The sequence below is a fragment of the Physeter macrocephalus genome, unplaced genomic scaffold (assembly GCF_002837175.3).
Source record: "Physeter macrocephalus isolate SW-GA unplaced genomic scaffold, ASM283717v5 random_166, whole genome shotgun sequence".
NCBI classification, from domain to species: Eukaryota; Metazoa; Chordata; class Mammalia; order Artiodactyla; family Physeteridae; genus Physeter; species Physeter macrocephalus.
In genome coordinates this window covers 79,027-98,020 of record NW_021145466.1, presented here as the reverse complement: position 1 = coordinate 98,020, position 18,994 = coordinate 79,027, and the positions used below count along the sequence as shown (strand labels likewise).

The 18,994-nt window shown below is 50.9% G+C and overlaps 3 protein-coding genes across 9 annotated transcripts; all 3 read left to right on the top strand.

The window, feature by feature from the left end:
• The first annotated feature begins 849 nt into the window (after positions 1–849).
• Positions 850–4,266, top strand: CKS1B (CDC28 protein kinase regulatory subunit 1B). Its single transcript, XM_007108899.4, has 3 exons — positions 850–979; positions 3,006–3,133; positions 3,746–4,266. The coding sequence occupies exons 1-3, from the start codon at positions 921–923 to the stop codon at positions 3,796–3,798; spliced, it is 240 nt and encodes a 79-aa protein (XP_007108961.1). The 5' UTR covers positions 850–920; the 3' UTR covers positions 3,799–4,266.
• A 7,322-nt stretch (positions 4,267–11,588) lies between these two features.
• On the top strand, positions 11,589–18,562 carry FLAD1 (flavin adenine dinucleotide synthetase 1). Of its 7 annotated transcripts, XM_055082599.1 has the most exons (10): positions 11,589–11,631; positions 12,092–12,316; positions 12,874–12,954; positions 13,836–14,580; positions 15,253–15,400; positions 15,861–15,959; positions 16,037–16,226; positions 17,228–17,301; positions 17,421–17,548; positions 18,470–18,557. In XM_055082599.1, exons 2-10 carry the CDS (start codon positions 12,236–12,238, stop codon positions 18,514–18,516), a joined length of 1,593 nt encoding a protein of 530 aa, XP_054938574.1. In that variant the 5' UTR covers positions 11,589–11,631; positions 12,092–12,235; the 3' UTR covers positions 18,517–18,557. The 7 variants fall into 7 exon arrangements, 6 of the variants coding, with proteins under 6 accessions (XP_054938574.1, XP_007108959.1, XP_054938572.1 ...); XM_055082597.1 differs by lacking the exon at positions 11,589–11,631 and having other exon boundaries at positions 11,977–12,316; XR_008616589.1 differs by lacking the exons at positions 11,589–11,631; positions 16,037–16,226 and having other exon boundaries at positions 11,977–12,316; positions 18,470–18,562.
• Positions 18,144–18,578, top strand: LENEP (lens epithelial protein). Its single transcript, XM_024116237.3, has 2 exons — positions 18,144–18,382; positions 18,470–18,578. The coding sequence occupies exon 1, from the start codon at positions 18,144–18,146 to the stop codon at positions 18,327–18,329; it is 186 nt and encodes a 61-aa protein (XP_023972005.1). The 3' UTR covers positions 18,330–18,382; positions 18,470–18,578.
• The last annotated feature ends 416 nt before the right edge of the window (positions 18,579–18,994 follow it).

Sequence of the window (18,994 nt, the reverse complement as noted above, 5' to 3'; positions counted from 1 at the left end):
GGGCTTCTAGAGGGGATGAACCCCTAGAGAGGCGTGGCTTCTTGAATTCGAATAGTTCTTTGAGGGGCAGGGCTCTTCCCTTTTGGGAGATAGGCTTTTTGATAGGAGTTGGAGGAGAATCGTCGCTAGGAGGCGGAGTTTCGGGGAATTGGAAGGACTAACGTAGGGTTTCTAGTAGTAGGGCCTGGAAGCATGTCTGGGGGTGGGACTTCCAGGAAAGTCAGGCGACAGAGTGGGATCGGGGACAATAAATAGAAAACAAGTCGGGGTTCGGGGAGCCCCCTGAAGTTGGGAGGTGGGACTTCCGGGGAGGGGGTCGCAGGGGCGGGGCTTATAAATGAAGACCGGAAGTAGGGTCCGGGGAGAGGGGTTCCGGGGAGGAGGAGTGGGTCACCTAAGGAGAAAAAAAGTCCCAACTCACCAGGGCTTCATGGAGTCTCCGCACCGCACCGCGGGCCGATTTGGTTCCGGATCACGCCACTGCCTTCTTAGGTCGCCGCTCCAACTTTCTCCCCGGGCCCGGCCTCCCTGGAGAAACTTTATTGCACTCACTTCCGGCCTCACTAACCCCTGACCCTCTACCTCATCGTCCCTCCTTTCACCCAGCCCATTTTCCCGTGTCAGCCAATGGCAGCACGAGAACGCGCACAGGAGCCGTGATAGCCAATAAGAGGCCTATTTTTGACCTACGTTTGTTCTTGAGCAACGTAAGCAGTGCACTCCAATAAGGACTCAAGGAGAAGCAAATCTAAGCCAATCGGAGGCTTGAAGGTGGGGTTGTCCCGCCTTCCGCCAGAAGGACCAATAGAAAGCGCGGGCGGTGTGTTTGAAAGCGAGGCCAAAGAGGGTGGGAGCGCGTGCTGCTGGGAGTTGTTTGGAGGTTGGCGGTGCGGGGCTGACGGTCCCCAGGCAGGGCGATCATGTCGCACAAGCAGATTTACTATTCGGACAAATACGACGACGAGGAGTTCGAGTACCGGTTAGTGCCGGCGCGGGGGCAATAACAAGGTCGTGAGCTTTGACAAGTGAGGGCACGAGGAGTTAGTAAGGGGGACTGAAGCTACAGATGGCGCATGCGCAGGAGATGAAAGGGAATGGGTGCGAGCACTGAGAGCGTAAGGCGCATGCGCGAAGGGTAGGCAATCATAAAAGAAACCCTAAAGTGGTGGAGAATTTGGAGTAAGCTCTCCTATTGGGAGGAAGCATGGGTGGACGTGGTTAGAGTGTTAGAGTGCCGACCACCTTCAGCTTTGCGGGTTTTTGGATCATTCTCTCACCTTCATTGAGCAAATTGAACTTGCCTTCTTGAGACTACTTGTATTATGGCAACACCGTAGAGCCTCCTGGGTGAAGGTGGCAAAGGCGGAGCTCGAATTTTCCTCGAGTCTTCAAAGTGAGGGGAGTTCTGAGAGAGCCTGAGTGTTGCTTATTAATTCATGGAAAGGGGGCGTGGTTGTCTGGCTTGTTTTAGGAAGGGGGCTTCGAAGAACTGGAGTGGAATAAAACTGGCCAGGAACATTGAGAAAAGACTTAATATAGACCTAATAGATTGCCGTCAAATATTTGAAGGGCATCTACTTAGGAAACAGTTATGGAGTGCTTATAGGTTTCAGGTGTTCTGCTAAAGTGCAAGGATAAGCCATGGTCCCTGCTTTCAACAAACCTAAAAATCTGTGGAAGTAATGACAGACATCAGAAAAAGGTGATAATTGGTATGACAGAACTATGTACAGATTGTGGTGGGAGCACGTACGACTTGCCAAGCATGGTGAAGAAAGGACTCCCTACAGTTTGCATTTGATAAACCCTAAATCCATAATTCTAGATTAGAAAATTAGGGAAGACAAAGAATTCTACAAATATTGGCATTCGACCAATCTATATGAAGCGTAATACTTAAAACAACTGGAAGCTTGCTTTCCTTGTGTTTCTTCAGCCTAGTGCAGGGCTCTGGGCCTTCTGGAGAACTCCGTGTCTGCTGACAAACACACTATTTGTATTATTTTTATGCCAAATCCTTGGGAAAGGCCCCCCAGCCCTGTTTGGACCCAATTAACTTTCTTTTCCTCAGCTGTTTTCCTCTACATCTGAACTAGGCTAACTAAAATTAAGTGCTTATAATGTCTTTGCAGGGCTAGGGAAACATCACTAATTTCATCCCCTGGAAGATGTAAGTCTTGGCAGTGATATTTGGTTTAAGAAAAGGGTTTGTTTGTTTGTTTGGTCTAAATAGGTATGGAAGCCAGTCTTTATGCCAGGGGCTTGTTAAGATGTAAGCTATTTTCAGACATTTAGACTAGAATTGACTCTTTGGGGGGAAAAAAATCCCTTTTACTTAGCACAGAGAGAGCATTCAGTACATTTTCATTGAAAATGATGAAGTCTGAGTCACCCCAATTCATGTCAGAGTAGTAATTTCTTTGCCATGAAAGGAAACTTATCCTTGGTTAGAAAAGCATGGAGTTCCTCCCCAAAGAATTCTCATGGCACATCCCTTCAGAGTTAGGAAAATGAAGTTAGGATAGATCTTAAAGGATAAGATATATTTCACCCTTTGTTCTGGCTCTTCCCTGATAGGCCTTTCCTCTCCATGAAATTACTTCTCTCCCTTCCTTACAATTCTGTTCAAAATTGCCTTTACTTATTAACTGTGTGTGTGTGTGTTGTGTTGTGGGGCTCCCATTATATTGTTTTAGAGTAATCAACTAGAAGACTATAAGCTCCGAGAAGGCAGAGTCAATGTATCAACAATGCCTGGAATTTAGGTGCTCATTCACTGGTGTTATTCATTAATGTGTACTTTTTAATATACTTTTGTGAGAATGTACGTATCTTGGCCTTTATTTCTAGCTGCCTCTGCCCCACAATAAGATTATATAAACTCCCTGCCATTACGAACTGGTTTGTCTTTTCTTGCCTCTCTTGGCTTTATATGCAGGCACTCGTCTGACAGACTGTACCCAGTACGGATACAGATTCCCCACCTTCCCATGTTTCTGTTACAGGCATGTCATGTTGCCCAAGGACATAGCCAAGCTGGTCCCTAAAACCCATTTGATGTCTGAATCTGAATGGAGGAATCTTGGCGTTCAGCAGAGTCAGGGATGGGTCCATTATATGATCCATGAACCAGGTCAGTGCAATGGCAGAAAGCAACCATGTCGGACTGAGGAAATGAAGGAATGATAAGGTTGCATAACCCAAAGAATTAGGGGGAAAGTGGGGACAATTTACTAGTTTCTTAACTCACCAGCCATCTAGAAAAACAGGAGTGACCAAAAATAAGAAAGTATCTGGGAAGTTCAGACACAACCTGTCACTGAAAAAAACCTCCTTTAATCTCTAATTTGGTCAGAGGATTTTTTTTTTTTTTTAAGGCTACATATATGCTGGTAGAGGTTATGGCCCCTGCTTCATTCTCCATCAGAAAGTGAATTTTGGGATGTGTTCCAAATAAACCAAGGAAAGTATATTTCTTGATAAGACACCAGACACCAAACTGCCAGACAAAACTAATAAAGGACGCCCCAGGGCTGCACAAACATAGCAAGAGAACTGATATTGACAATTCTGTACTTGGCACACAGGCCAGGCTTCGGGGTCTGTTTCTAAGGCCATATGCTTAAATCTTAATTTAGTTGTAAAGATCTGAGTGGGTGATACCTGGGAAGTGGGAGTGGGAGACACTATAGGCTGTGCATAGGATGATGTGAGCTTGTCTCTTAGATTTCACTCACTCTTTCAGAACCTCACATCTTGCTGTTCCGGCGGCCACTGCCCAAGAAGCCAAAGAAATGAAGCTGGGGAGCCACTTTTCAGCTTCAAGCTTTATACAGCTGTCCTCATTTGCCAACATCTTTCTGATGACATTATTATGTTGCCTTCCTGTTTCTCACTTTGGTATTTAAAGGATGTTCAGTACACTGTTTGAACGTGCTGGTGACTGCTTTGCTTCTTGAGTAGAACCAACAGGACCATGGCCCAGCCGGACGACTGCTCTTTGGGTTGCAGCCTCAGTTAAGTGTGACCCCCAAAACCAATGTGAGCTCTGTAACCAGCAGAACACACTTGGCAGATGGAGGAAGCATCTAAGAATAAGACCATGGCTGTTACAGGGATTGTGTAAACTTCCTGTTTTGTTTTTTTCTGCCAGGTGTTGTATGTATGGTGATTTATGTTTCAATGTGTTGGAAACTTTCCATTTTATTCAAGAAATCTGTTCCATGTTAAAAAGCCTTGATTAAAGAGGAAGTTTTTATAATCTAATTCTCTCATTGTAAAGGTTTCTCCCCCTCTCAGGGCAAGCATCACATTCACTATCATGGTTCTAATTATATGCCCTTCAGTGAGATAATGAAGTTCAGCTCTTGGTTAATAATGAGGTTTATTTCAACATTCAGGTAACTGGTTTTTAATCTACTTTAAGCAGACTTTGCTGTCTAACATCTACTGAAATATATTTCACTGTAACTACAGGCCTAAGAAAGAGGTTATATGGGGACAACTTCATCTCATCAAAACAAATGAACTCTTTTCTACGGTCAGGGATGCTGCCATTAACGTAGTCCTGATTTTTGAAGGGTACACAAGGGTAAAGGGAGGAGGCTGTCAGCCAGAGGCTGATAGTGCACTCCACTTCCTGACCAGCCTAAGGCTCAGGCACACCTATATAGCCTGTTCACTCCGCACAATGGTTTGGGGGTGTTTTCAGTGGTTCTCACTTTGGCTGAACATTGGAGTCACCTGGGTAGCTTTAAAAGTGCTGATGCCTAAGTCATTCCCAGGGAAGTTGAGTTAATTGGTCGGGGGTGTGGCCTGGATGAAGGAATTTCAAGCATTCGTACACAGGTAGTTACAGCACTAACCTTTGAGAAAACAGTTGTAAACTGTGGCTATTTGAGAAAACATTTTGCCAAATAATAGCTTACCCTCTACTTTGAACATAAGTGCTAAGTAAGGGAGATTAATCTTCCCACTTCTCCCTGTCTTCCATTCATTTTTTCCTTAGAGCAGTAGTAGTTCAAGTGTGGTCCCTGGACCAGAAGCATCAACATCACCTGGAAACTCCTTAGAAGTGTCCATTCTTGGGCTCCACCCTAGACCTACTGAATCAAACTCTGAGGGTAGAACCTAGTGACATTTTAATAAGCTCTCTGGGTGATTCTGGTGCATACTTAACCTTGAGAACCCACTGTAAAGGATCTGATCAGAGCTGATGTTGGGGGGGGCGGGGCTTGTCAAATATCACCATTACTAAGAAAGATGATGTAGTATATATGGCTTATGTCATTAGGAAAGGCTGACTTTGTTTTTTTAGAGCTGAGACTCTTAATTGGAAAAAACACGGGGCTTATTATTTGAGAAAAAAGGGTCTAGAAGCCTGGCTCTACCATTCACTGTAGTGTTTTGTGGTTGTTGTATGGCATCCCTTCACCTTTTTGAGCCTGTTGCCCATCTGTAAAATGGGCATCATATCTAAGAGGGGTTTTAGGAGAGTAAAATGAGGCCAGGTGTGGTTCAGCAGTCCTCCAAATGAATGAATTTTAGAGCTTTACTACCAAAAACAGTGGTATCAGCATGACAGGAGTGTGGTGCTCCAAGGACAATTATGCTTCAAGGACAAAGAACGACCCTCCCTGAAAAAGTTGCAGCGTTACACCCCCTACCGGACTCTTAATCGTCCTCCCCACCATGTTGAGATGGTTATGAAATTCCTGAGCCCACCTGGGCAACGGGGACCTGTCCCAAATAAGGCAAGGCATCTGGGCTGTCCCACTCTCACCCGATAGAAGGAAGGTGTATGTGCCTCAGCCAATCAGTAAACGAAATTTTCACCCCGGACCATTCTTTTGTTTTCTGGCTATAAAAACATCAATAGCACATGTTCGGGCCGACTCTCCCAGACTGCTAGGAAGTTGGCCCGCTATTCTGGCAGCGACCCTTCCCTCTAATAAATTCTATCTTCTTTACATTCTGCCTTGTTTGGAAATTCTTTTCTAACCTGCGTTCAGACCACAACATTTGGTGGCCCGTGCGGGGATCTCCAGGGGCATCTCTTTCCCCACCTCCTCTCCTCATTCCTTGGGACCCTCTGTGAACAGGCAAGTTGCTGTGGAAGCAACGGAGGAACTCTGGCCAGGGTCACACCCTGTGTGTTCCGAAGGCTCCACGGTTCACTTTGCCCCAGTAACTGCTGCCCAGAGCAGGTGAGGATCCCTCTGTCTTCCTTCCGACTGAGGACGAGGCCGAAGGGTATCGTGCGGGCACGGGTCAGGCATTTAAAAGCCATTAGGGTGCCTGCTGCTTGAAGACTCCCGTGAAAGGATAAGGGGTTCACGGAACGGACCAGGCTATTAGAGCGTCTGCCCCCAGCAAGACACCTTCCGTACAACGCAAGGCATATTGTGGAGGAAGCAAAACACACAGCCCCCAGTCCCTTGGCCACCGCCTCCTCGGTAGGGATAGAAGGCGGAATCCTCAGTCCTCTTTTCTGTCACTTCTGCTTCTTTCTCCTCAGCTCGGACTGACTCCAAAGGACCTCGCCGCCTCGAGGTTGTCCTGGGAGCTCCTTCCCATCCCTGAGAGTCTAATAACGGTGAGTCAATTCCCGGCTGGCTTCCGGGGATTCCCCGCTCTGGTCACTGATGCCCTGGCCGCACGGTTTCTCACAGCTCTGGCCACCTCAGTCGGACACGACTGCTGAGATAGTCGGCATTTTTGTGCCTAAGTCGCACGGAGACGTCACTGAGACAAAGAGGGCACATATGCCTGTCACTGATTTTTGCCTTTTTGCCTGTCAGTGATTCTCAGTACCCCCATTCTACGGCATTGGGGCTAAGAATGGGTTCAGGTACATTTGTCCCCTTAGACTCACCTCTTGGTTGTGTTCTCAGGAATTGGAAGGAATTTGACCCAGACAATCTCAAAAAAAAGAGGCTTATTTTCTTTTGTAACACGGCTTGGTCCCAATACAAACTGGAGGACCAAGAACAATGGCCTCTTAATGGGACGGTAAATTACAACACGATCCTCCAACTTGATCTCTATTGTCGGAAACTAGCAAAGGATTCCGAGGTTCCATATGTCCAGGCCTTCATGGCCCTCAGTCAGAATCTGAGCCTGAGGGACTCCTGTCACATGTGTCTCTCCATTGCCGCTTTAATGCCTCATCCTCCCCCCACCTCCTCCTTCAGCTTCACTACCTCGTCCCTCCCCATCTCCCCCTCCACCAGATATCTTGGATGACCCTTCTTGTCCCCGATCTCCCCAGCCTCCTCCTCAACCTTCTGCTCCCCAACCCCCACCCCTGTACCCAGAAGCAGACCTTCCACCCCCTCCCCACACTCGGTCACCAGCAGCCCAATGCTCTGAATCGAGTCCCAATATGCTTCCCCTACTAGAGGTTACTAACAGAGACCTAGGTACTGTCAGAGTTCATGTCCCCTTCCCCATGTCTGATCTCTCTCATATTCAAGGGAAACTGGGCTCCTTTAGCCAGGACCCCTCCGTGTTCATAAGGGAATTCCAGGCCCTAAGTATAGCCTTTGACTTAACTTGGCCAGATATTCACGTGGTCCTAACTACCTGCTGCATCACGAGGAAAAGGCCAGGATCGGGGCCATGGCTCAGGCCTGGGCAGATGAGGCACACGCCCAAAATCCTAATGAGAACCAAGCAGGGGCAGAGGCAGTCCCACGGGCAGACGCAAGATGGAGATAGCAGGAAAATAAAAATGGGCCAGCAGGAGGGCTCCCTAGGAGAAATTACATGATGACCTGTCTACCAGAAGGTATGAAAAAGGCAATCATCAAACCTGTCAATTATAATCAACTCAGAGAAGTCACACAGGAACCCTCTGAGAATCTGGCCCTTTTTCAGGCCCAATTAGTAGAGGCTATGAGGAAATACATCAGCCTAGACCCTGAGACCCCGGAAGGTCAGGCTGTACTTGCAGTTCACTTTGTAAGCCAGGCATCCCCAAGCATCAGACAGAAATTACAGAAACTAGAGCAAGGGCCACAGACCACGTTTTCTGTCCTACTTGACACGGCCTTGAAGGTTTTTAACAATAGGGAGGAAGCTTCTAGGAACAGACGAGAACTAAGAGAGGAGGAAAAATTAAAACGACATGCTCGGGCTTCCCTGGTGGCGCAGTGGTTGAGAGTCCGCCTGCCAATGCAGGGGACACGGGTTCGTGCCGCGGTCCGGGAAGATCCCACATGCCGCGGAGCGGCTGGGCCCGTGAGCTATGGCCGCTGAGCCTGCGCGTCCAGAGCCTGTGCTCCGCAACGGAAGAGGCCACAACAGTGAGAGGCCCATGTACCGCAAAAAAAAAAAAGAAAAACGACATGCTCAATATATGGTTCTTGCCATTACTCAGTCCCTCTCACAACAGGGACCCACGGGAGCCCCTCTCCCGTCTCAGAAACCACCGCTGACCTGCTACCAATGCAGTCAGCAGGGGCACACTGTCAGGAACTGCCACACCCCACCACCCAATACCCCGTGCCCTTACTGTCATCAAAAGGGCCAATTGGAAGAGGAGTTGTTCCTGCCACCCTCAAGCGGGTAGGCCAATTCCACAACCACCCAACACTCGGGGTATTTTGGGTCCCAGCCCCCTGGGCCGAGGTCAAAGCCAATTGCCGCTGTCGGTGGTAATTGACTACCAGGAGCAAGAACCGGATTGCACTGTAGATCTCGGGCTCCTAGATGTGGATGACTGAAGGTGCCCGAGGCTCAACCTACAGGACCCGATGTTCTCCATAAGACTGGAGGAGCCCCGGGTAACCCTGGATGTGGCAGGGGCTAATATAACCTTTCTAATTGACACGGGCTACTTATTCAGCCCTGACCTCCTTCTCTGGTCCCACTCTCACTGTTCCTTGATCCTCCTAACAGGGATGGGAACAGGCTCAGCAGGACTCTTAAACTCTATTTTCACTGCCCAACAGCTCTCTCTTGAACTCACCCGACAGATTGCCAACCTAGCAGCTCAAATTAACATGCTACAAGAACAAATAATTCTCTAACAGGAGTGGTTTTACAAAATAGAAGAGCTCAGGACCTCCTAACGCTTATCAGGGAGGGACTTGTGCAGTGTTAAAGGAGGATTGCTGTTTTTTGGTTAACCAATCAGGCAAAGTCTAGACCAATTTTTGGGCCATGTATTTTTAACCTCCTTGTTAAGTTTGTCTCTTCCAGAATACAACAAGTGGTGATGCAACAAGAACACCGGCCAGACAACACTCGTACAACCCCTTGAACAAGCTGCCATCACTTTACATGGGGCCCACACTCCTCCCTAGATACACCCTGACAGAGAGCAGGCAATGGGAACCCAGGACCCCATGATGCCCCTGCTCAGCAGGAAGCAGCCAGAGAGTTCATCACCCCTTCTCACAAAGGGGTTCCAGAATGCCTGAGAGGGAATTAGGCAGTTAGGTAGATATGAGCAGGGTACCCAATAGGGCCAAGGAATTGGCCCTATAAATAGAAGGGGGAATGTGGTGCTCCAAGGACAAAGAAGACCCTGCCTGAAAAAGTTGCAGCGTCACACCCCCTACCCTACCGGACTCTTAATCGCCCTCCCCACCATGTTGAGATGGTTATGAAATTCCTGAGCCCACCTGGGCAACACCCACCTGGGCAACGGGACCTGTCCCAAATAAGGAAAGGCATCTGGGCTGTCACACTCTCACCCGATAGAAAGAAGGTATATGTGCCTCAGCCAATCAGTAAACGAAATTTTCACCCCGCACCATTTTGTTTTCTGGCTATAAAAACTGATCAATAGCACATGTTCCGGACGACTCTCCCAGACTACTAGGAAGTCGGCCCGCTGTTCTGGCAGCAACCCTTCCCTCTAATAAATTCTATCTTATTTCATCCTGCCTTGTGTCTGGAAATTCTTTTCCAACCGCGTTAGGACCACAACAATGAGAGCTTGTTAAATGCAGATCTCAGGCCCCACCCAAACCGCCTGAATCCTGTAGATTTAAACAGCATATTAAAAAGGCCCCCATGACAGGGGAGCCGGGTTCGCGCCCCGGTCTGGGAGGATCCCACATGCCGCGGAGCGGCTGGGCCCGTGAGCCATGGCCGCTGGGCCTGCGCGTCCGGAGCCTGTGCTCCGCAACGGGAGAGGCCACAGCAGGGGGAGGCCCGCATACCACACACAAAAAAAAAAGGCCCCCATGGGGCTTCCCTGGTGGCGCAGTGGTTGGGGATCTGCCTGCCAATGCAGGGGACATGGGCCCAGAGCCCTGGTCTGGGAAGATGCCACATGCCACATGCCACGGAGCGGCTGGGCCCGTGTGTCACAACTACTGAACCTGCGCGTCTGGAGCCGGTGAGAGGCCCGCGCACCGCGATGAAGAGTGGCCCCCGCTCGCCGCAACTGAAGAAAGCCCACGCACAGAAACGTAGACCCAACACAGCCAAAAATAAATAAATAAATAAATTTATTATTTTTTTTAAAAGGCCCCCATGGGGACTTTCCTGGTTAAGAATCCGCCTGCCAATGCCAGGGACGTGGGTTTGATCCCTGATCTGGGAAGATCCCACACGCTGCAGAGCAACTAACCCCTTGTGCCACAACTACTGAGCCCGCGCCTAGAGCCCGTGCTCTGCAACAAGAGAAGCCACTGCAATGAGAAGCCCTCACACCGCGCAACTAGAGCAAAGCCCGCGCGCACCAACAAAGACCCAACGCAACCAAATAAATAAATAATTAATTAATTTTAAAATAAAAATGAAAAATTATAAGGCCCCCAGATGATTCGTAGGAGCGTTAAAGTTTAAGAAGTACTTTTAGACCAGAGGCAAGTGAAATAAGAGGAAGCTAGGATAATGTGAGAATCCAAAGTGGACACATGGCACCCCCTAGTCGCTGCCCTCACTCGTACCTCCAAGACCAATTAACTGGGAGAGGTTATGTTTAAAGCACCATTTGGAACAAGGTGGGGCAAGACTTTGTTGTCAAAGAGGTTTTGGTAATTAGCTTTACTGTTTATAACAGAGACAAATGAAAGTTCCACACACTAAAAGGTCACCTCCAGGATCTTGCTACCTCCCAGGCAATGCTGACAATTTTTCTTGGCTGTCCCTCCAACTTCCATTTGCTACAATATAAAATCCCCTCTGACATCAATGCCAGCCCCCAACTCCTTAGAATGAGTCATGGTTAATGAATAACAGCATATGCATACAAGAATTTGAACACAGAACGGAGGTTAGAGTCAAGCTTCTCTTTACTTCCAGCACGAGACTGGAGCACCCCAAAGTCCTTAAAGCACCTCCAACCACCACTACTCATTTCACTCCAGACTTCTCACGTCCAGCTCTGAGAGAAAAGCCCCGCCCCCCGGCTAAGGCCCGGCCCCCATGTTTCCGGGCGAGGGGTGACCACGTGGCTGTCGCCAATAACAACCCAGCACTACTCCCGCCCTCTAGCTAAAGCTCGAGAGCGATAGTCGACTACACCAATTGACCCTTAAAGGTTGTCTGAGCGACGGCCAAAATGACCAATTAATACGAGGTAGGTAGGATTCTAAGGCGGGACTCTGAGTACGGAAGCTACCAAGGGAGGGAAGGAGAGAGGGAAAGACCCGGTGAAGGGGCAAGAGGCAGGTGAGAACCTGGAAGAGCTTAGCAGTCTGAACCGTGGCGGGAAGAGACAGGATTCCGGGCTAGAAAGGGTGCGGAAGCCAGCAGAAGAAAGCAGCTGAGTTCTGGTCGGGGGTGAAGGGAGGGAACGCACTTAAAGGGGCCAAGGCCCAGGATAAGGTAGACATTTAAAGGGAGAGGTGCCCCAAAGAGAAGAGGCATTTAAAGGTGCAGATGCCCAAGATAGAGCAGACCCTAGAGGAGCCGAGCTCAACGGACAGAAGACATTTAAAGTGGTAGGTTCGGGAGAGAAGGACATTTTTAAGGAGACTAGGACCGAGCATAGAAAACATTAAAAGAGGTATGGGCTAGGGTTTGAGAACACGTTTCTTAAAGGGACATGGATAATGGAGTCGATTGTCAAGGGCGTGATGAGGAAGACTGCACTCCTGCTCTCCCCCATTGTCCTTTCTGGCTCCTCCAGGTTCCCTCGACCCCGGAACCCCAGTTCCCAGGCTATGACCCCCAGTGCCTTGTAGACCTGGCGGGCCCCGCGTGCTTGCGCCCCCTATTTGGGGGTCTGGGTGGCTACTGGAGGGCCTTGCAGAGGGGCAGAGAAGGCAGGACCATGGCATCTAGGGCCTCTGAACCTCCCCCAGGGCGCAGCGTGACGGCGGGCATCATCATTGTTGGAGATGAGATCCTCAAGGTGTGTCTGGGACAGATGAGGGGGGAGGGGCAGCGTTCTCCTGTCCTCCGGAGCTTGCTCCACGTTCTGTTGAGGGAGGGTGAACCAGGGTGGGAGCCCCCTTGCTGCAGTAGGGTCCTGGAGTGAGTCCAATATATTGGAGGAAAAGTGACCTTCATTCTTTCAATTACTGTGTTGAAAAACTTGTAGCAAAGTCCCTACAATTTGCCAAGCACTATGGTAGGGGGAGGGGTGGCTTTACAGAAATGACAATGCATGTATTATTTCAGAGTTATATCCAACCTGTTTGGAAAATGATCCAAGGCATTTCACAGAGTAGATAAGTGAGATAGAAGGAAAGTACTAGAAAGGGGAAATCACTTCTGAATAATCAGGGAAGTCTCACTAGAGGTCATGGTGGGCATCAGGTTTGTAATAGTAATATTGAGTGCTTACTAGCGCCTGGCAGTGTGCTTATTACATCACATATGTGATTTTACTAATCCTCACAACAACCCCATGATGTGGGTACTTTTTTTTTTTTTCCCTGCTGAGCCGCCCGACATGTGGGATCTTAGTTCCCTGATCAGGGATCAAACCCACGCACCCTGCATTGGAAGCACGGAGTCTTAACAACTGGACCGCCAGGGAAGTCCGATGTGGGTACTTTTATTATAAATCTCAATGAATAGATTATGAGACTGAGGCTCAGAGAGGTTGAGAAACTTGCCCACAGTTGAACAGCTAGTAAGTGGTAGGTGGGGTTCCAACCTGATTCTCACTTACTCCAGAGCCACCCTTAACCGCTAAACTCTCTGTAGAGAAGTAGAAGAAGATGGGGCTGGAAAAGAAGAGTGGACACACACCATAGACTCACAGCCTCAAATATTCTGCAAATGAATTTGAACTTTATTCTGTATATGGTTGGAAACAACAAATGGCTTTTGAGCCAAGAGTGATGCAATCACAGTGACACGTTAGGAAAGTTGTTCAGGAGGCACAGGGCAGAGCGCTGTGGCTGGAGGCTGGGATTCTGGCCAGGGGTCTGCCGCCACTGTCCAGGTGAAAGGTGCCAAGGACCCGTTTGGTGGCAGTAGGAACAGAGAGAAGAGAGCAAATGGAGAGACATTTCAGAAGTAGAATTGACAGCTTGAAGGACCTGACGCTGTGGACAGTGTGTGGAGATGCCATTGACCAAAGGGACAACAGCCAGGGATAGGGTGAAGATGCCCAGTAAGCACCTGAAGCCAGAGGACTAAAACTGTCAGGGTTGGTGAGGAAGTAGATGAGTTGTCCCTATGCAATTGATGATTGAATCCATAAGCAGAGATGCAGGCCCAAGGGGGATCACATTACCCCTGACTCCATTCACATGGATTTCCCCACTCTTGTGCCTAGTCTGGGCTTCTGGGCAGCCCTAGGTGGTGTCCCCAAAGAGCAGGGTGCCCCATCATCAAGCAGATGCAGCCTGATCCTTCCCCCTTTGCCCTTCATCCCTACGGCACTGACACTGTCATCTTCCCCATCCCCAATCTCACAGGGACACACTCAGGACACCAATACCTACTTTCTGTGCCGGACACTGCGCTCCCTGGGGGTCCAGGTGTGCCGAGTCTCTGTCGTACCCGATGAGGTAGCCACCATCGCGGCTGAGGTCACGTCTTTCTCCAGCCGCTTCACCCACGTCCTTACGGCAGGGGGCATTGGCCCCACCCATGATGATGTGACCTTCGAGGCAGTAGCACAGGCCTTTGGGGAAGAACTCAAGCCACACCCTGAGCTGGAAGGGGCCATCAAAGCCCTAGGTGGGGAGGGCTGGGAGAAGCTGTCGCGGGTGCCCTCCTCTGCCCGCCTACATTATGGCACAGATCCTCTCACTGGCCGTCCGTTCAGATTCCCACTAGTCTCCGTCCGAAACGTCTACCTCTTCCCGGGAATTCCGGAGCTGCTGCGGCGGGTGCTGGAGGGGCTAAAGGGACTGTTCCAAAACACAGCTGTTCAGTTCCACTTGCGGGAGCTGTATGTGGCAGCTAACGAGGCCTCTATCGCCCCCATCCTGGCTGAGGCCCAGGCCCACTTTGGGCGCAGGCTTGGCCTGGGTTCTTACCCTGACTGGGGCAGCAACTACTATCAGGTGAAGCTGACACTGGACTCGGAGGAAGAAGGGCCCCTGGAGGAATGCCTGGCCTACCTGACTGCCCGTCTGCCCCAGGGATCGCTGGTACCCTACGTACCCAACGCCGTGGAGCAGGCCAGTGAGGCCGTGTACAAACTCACTGAGTCAGGTAGGGGCCTCCTGGGGGAGGGGCAGCGTACATCAGACCTTTGGTGCCACCCTCAGTCTCAGGAATGCAGGGGCTGTTGGAGGCTTCCCACAGATCCAGGAGAAGGTAGAAGATAGCTACAGCTGATTCATTCATTCTTCCAATAAATATCAATTGAGTACCTCCTTTCAGCAACACTGTGCTGGCTGTTGGGGGTATAACTCAACAGGACAGAGGTATGCCCTATTCTGGACAAGGAGTTTAACAGGAGAGGGAGATGTTAAACAGGTAATCGTGCATGAGGTGTCAGTGATGGGGGGGGGTCTCCATAGCAGGGAGATCAGCCTTGATGTGGGGTCCGAGAAGGCTTCTCTGGGCAAGTGACATATAAGCTGAGTGCTAAGGAGGATTTGGTCAGACCAGGAGGTGGGCAAGAGTAAACAGTGTGAGAGAGGGTCTGAAAGGAAGCAGCATGAGGTTTAGGAGAATGGAAAGACATCAGGACCTCCAGAGGGAAGACACTGAGGTGAAGAGTGCTGTGAGGTGTGGCTGAATGACAGGCTGGGGGCAGACGAAGGCATGGGGAACACTGGGAATATATGGAAGGGTTTTAAGCAAGGGCAACTTGGCCCCCACTGCCCTTTAACAGCCATATGTCTCTATCTGATGCCCTCTTCCCTGCCTGCCTGGCAGGGTCTTCTCTGAGAGAAAAGGTGGCAGGCGCCCTACAGACCATTGAGACTGCCCTGGCTCAGTACAGCCTCACCCAGCTCTGCGTGGGATTCAACGGGGGCAAGGACTGCACCGCCCTCCTGCACCTCTTCCATGCCGCTGTGCAGAAGTGAGCCAACCCCCTGGAGGCAAGACCCCAGAGATAGATCTGCCCCATTCTCTAGTTCCCCATCCTAAGAAGCAGGGAGGAAAGGGGGTGTCTGGGTGGGGTTTGGGAGGATGGTAGCCATAGTGACCTCTCAGTTCCATTCCCCCACCATATTTATTGAGCGTCTAAAACACCTGCCTGGCGCGGGGTATGGACGTGCAAGCCACCATCCCCGACAACAGGGTGGTCACAGTCCTGTCGGGGAGGTAAGGCTCACATACTGGAAACAGGAGTGTATGCTCCAGATTTGAGAGGTAAGAGGTCAGAGTGGGCTTCCCAGACGAAGTGGGTTCTGATGGATGGGAAGGATGAGGAAAGGGGAGAAGGGGAGTGTGTCCATCCCAGGGGCCAAAAGGCAAACTCTCTGGAGAGCATTTCCCTGCCCATCCTGGCAAGCCAATGGATTCTGCCCCCTCCCCAGGAAATACCCTGATGCTCAAGAGCCCCTCCAGATCCTGTATATCCGCAGCATCTCCCCTTTCCCTGAGCTGGAGCAGTTTCTACAGGACACCATCAAGAGGTACTAGGGACCTGAAGGTTTGGGCTCCAAGAGGGGCTTGGCAGGGCCCACTCTTGACTCCCACTGCTCTTCCTCAGGTACAGTCTGCAGGTGCTGGAGGCTGAAGGTGACATGAAGCAGGCCTTGAGCGAGCTGCGGGCACAGCATCCCCAGCTGGAGGCCGTGCTGATGGGCACCCGCCGCACTGACCCCTACTCCTGCAGCCTCTGCCCCTTCAGTCCCACTGACCCAGGGTGGCCTTCATTCATGCGCATCAACCCGCTACTGGTATCGGGGAAGGGGATTTATCGCCTTCAGTCTCATGTCCCCTATCAGTCATTACTCCCTGGCTACCTGAGGTGGGGGAGGTTAGACCCGGGGGCTTGGATGAAACGGCCGCATCATCCAGGGGAGGCTGTGCTATTTGTTGGTTCAGCCTTTTTTTTTTTTTTTTTTTTTTTTTGCGGTACGCGGGCCTCTCACTGTTGTGGCCTCTCCCGTTGCGGAGCACAGGCTCCGGACGCGCAGGCTCAGCGGCCATGGCTCGCGGGCCCAGCTGCTCCGCAGCATGTGGGATCTTCCCGGACCGGGGCACGAACCCGTGTCCCCTGCACCGGCAGGCGGACTCTCAACCACTGCGCCACCCGGGAAGCCCAGTTCATTCAGCCTTTTGACCAATTTTTATCGAGCACTAATTCAGCGGCAGGCGTCCTGCTTTCTCCTGTGGACAGAACAATGACTTAGACCTGTGCTGTCTGATATGGTAGCCATGAGCCAATTTTTTACACTCAAATTGTAATTAATTGAAATGAAATACAAATTGCTAAAAAAAAAAAAACTGAATTGTATACTTTAGAAGGGTGAATTTCATGGCATGTGAATATCTCAATTTTTTAAATTAAATTACAATTCAAAATTCAGTTATTTAGTTCTACTAACAACATGTCAAGCGACCACCATGTTAGCACAGATAAAGAACATTTCCATCATTGCAGAAAGTTCTACTGGACAGCACAGGCTTACACAGACATAGATATCCTCTTCCTGTCCTCCTGGAACTTAGATGCCAGTGGAGGGTGGTTTGAGAAATGGAGAGGGACAGGATAAAAGCTTTCTCTTTTTTATTGGTTGGCCTACACAGAGCAAGATGTACTGGAGAATTGGGTAGCAGGCCCTCCCTCAGAGGTCAAGGGAGCCAAAGAGCCCCGGATAGGCCCCTTCCCAGGTGGCAGTGGGTAGGTGTGGGAGAGGAAAGTATGTGTGACTCTTCTCTGACTCTGACCTCCCAGGACTGGACCTACAGAGACATCTGGGACTTTCTGCGTCAACTGTTTGTCCCATACTGTATCCTGTATGACCAAGGGTGAGGGATTTGGGGGAAGAGGATGGGTGTGTGGAAGATGTGAGGGTGCTGGGACTGGGAGAGCCGAGAGCCCACCACACTCACCCATGCCCTCCATTCCCATTCCCCCGCCCCACCAGCTATACGTCACTGGGGAGCCGGGAGAACACGGTGCGGAACCCGGCCCTGAAGTGCCCGAACCCAGGAGGACAGCCCACCTACCGTCCAGCCTACCTGCTTGAGAATGAAGACGAGGAGCGGAACTCCCGTACGTGACCTTCCACTCCTGCCCTGTCCAGGAGGAAGGGAAGGGGGCCATCCTGGGGTCTTACCTGTCAATAAACCACCTCTCCTGTGCCTGTTGCTCTGGCTGTGTCTTCCTGCTTCAGGGGACGGGAGAAGCAGAAGTGGGCCAGGCCCTGGCAGCTCGGAGCCCTCAGTGCTCACTCTGGGGTGGCAGGGGGGAGAGGAGGCTGGAAAGGATCTCTCATTGATGATTTTCAGTGCCAGCCTCAGCAGGAGCCCACCAGAGGGCAGGAGCAGGGAGCAGTGCCAACCCCTGGGGGAAGGGATAACCGGACAGGGCAGCCAGGGCTTCAAGACCCAGGCTGGAGGAAGGGAAGCTGAGCTGGCCTGGCTGTGGAGGATGAAAGATGGAGTGGCCAGGCCCTCCTCCTACTAACCCCACCCCACCATCCCTGGGCACAGGGGCTGACTCAGCCCATTCTCGAGCCCAGAACCTTCCCTGTGCTAGACCCTGGGGCCTTTGTCCCCACAGTCATGAGGTCTGAAGGGGGTGGGGACAATGTTGATAAAAGGCACTAGAGGCAGCTCCCACACCCTTCCTCAGAGCTGCTGCCCACATGCAGTCCCGGACACAGCCCCTAGCCCAGGCCCTGCCCTTCTCCCTTGGGGGAGTTCTGCGAGACACTGGACTCCGGGTGCCTGTCATGAAGATGGGCACAGGGTGGGAGGGCCTGCAGCGGACCCTGAAGGAAGTCGCCTACATCCTCCTCTGCTGCTGGTGTATCAAGGAGCTGCTGGATTAATGGCAGCAGGGAGCTGCCTCCTCCCCGCTGGCACCATGGCCAGCATCGCTCAGGTGGGCAGGGTAGGGCAAACAGACAGGAGGCATGGTTGCAGCTCCTGTGGCAGAGCCTGCCTCTCAGCTTCCCATTCTCTTTTTTAGCACCCAGCCCAACCCCCATCAAGACTCCTGGGGCCAGCTGTGCTTGACCAAGGATGGGCCACAAACGATGAGTGAAGTGTGATCCTGCTTTGAGTTTGTGCCATCTGTCAGACCTGCCTCATCTCTGGGCCTCTATTCCCAGGCCCCACCTCCAGTGCACCTCTGGTGCACAGGAGCTTGGCCTGCTGGCTAGGACCCCAGTCAGACTGCAGCAGGACCTGGCACTCCTCCAAGCCTGGTACAGTGAGCCCACTGGCCCAGATGGTTGATCTTACCATACCCTCTTAGTACCAGGAATGGGCTGCCCCCGGTATCTCTGTATGAGAATCACTGAACTGTATGTACAATAAATAAGCCTTGAGACCAAAAGTTCTAAATGTCTACAGGGAAGTCAGAAAAAGTCAGCACTGGAAGAGTCTGGGAGCCAAGGAGGGAAGGAAGTTTTCCTGGATAGAACATAATGAAAGCCAGGTTTCCTGACTCACTGGTGCCTGGGTAGGGAGGGCGTTGGATAGAAAGGCCAGG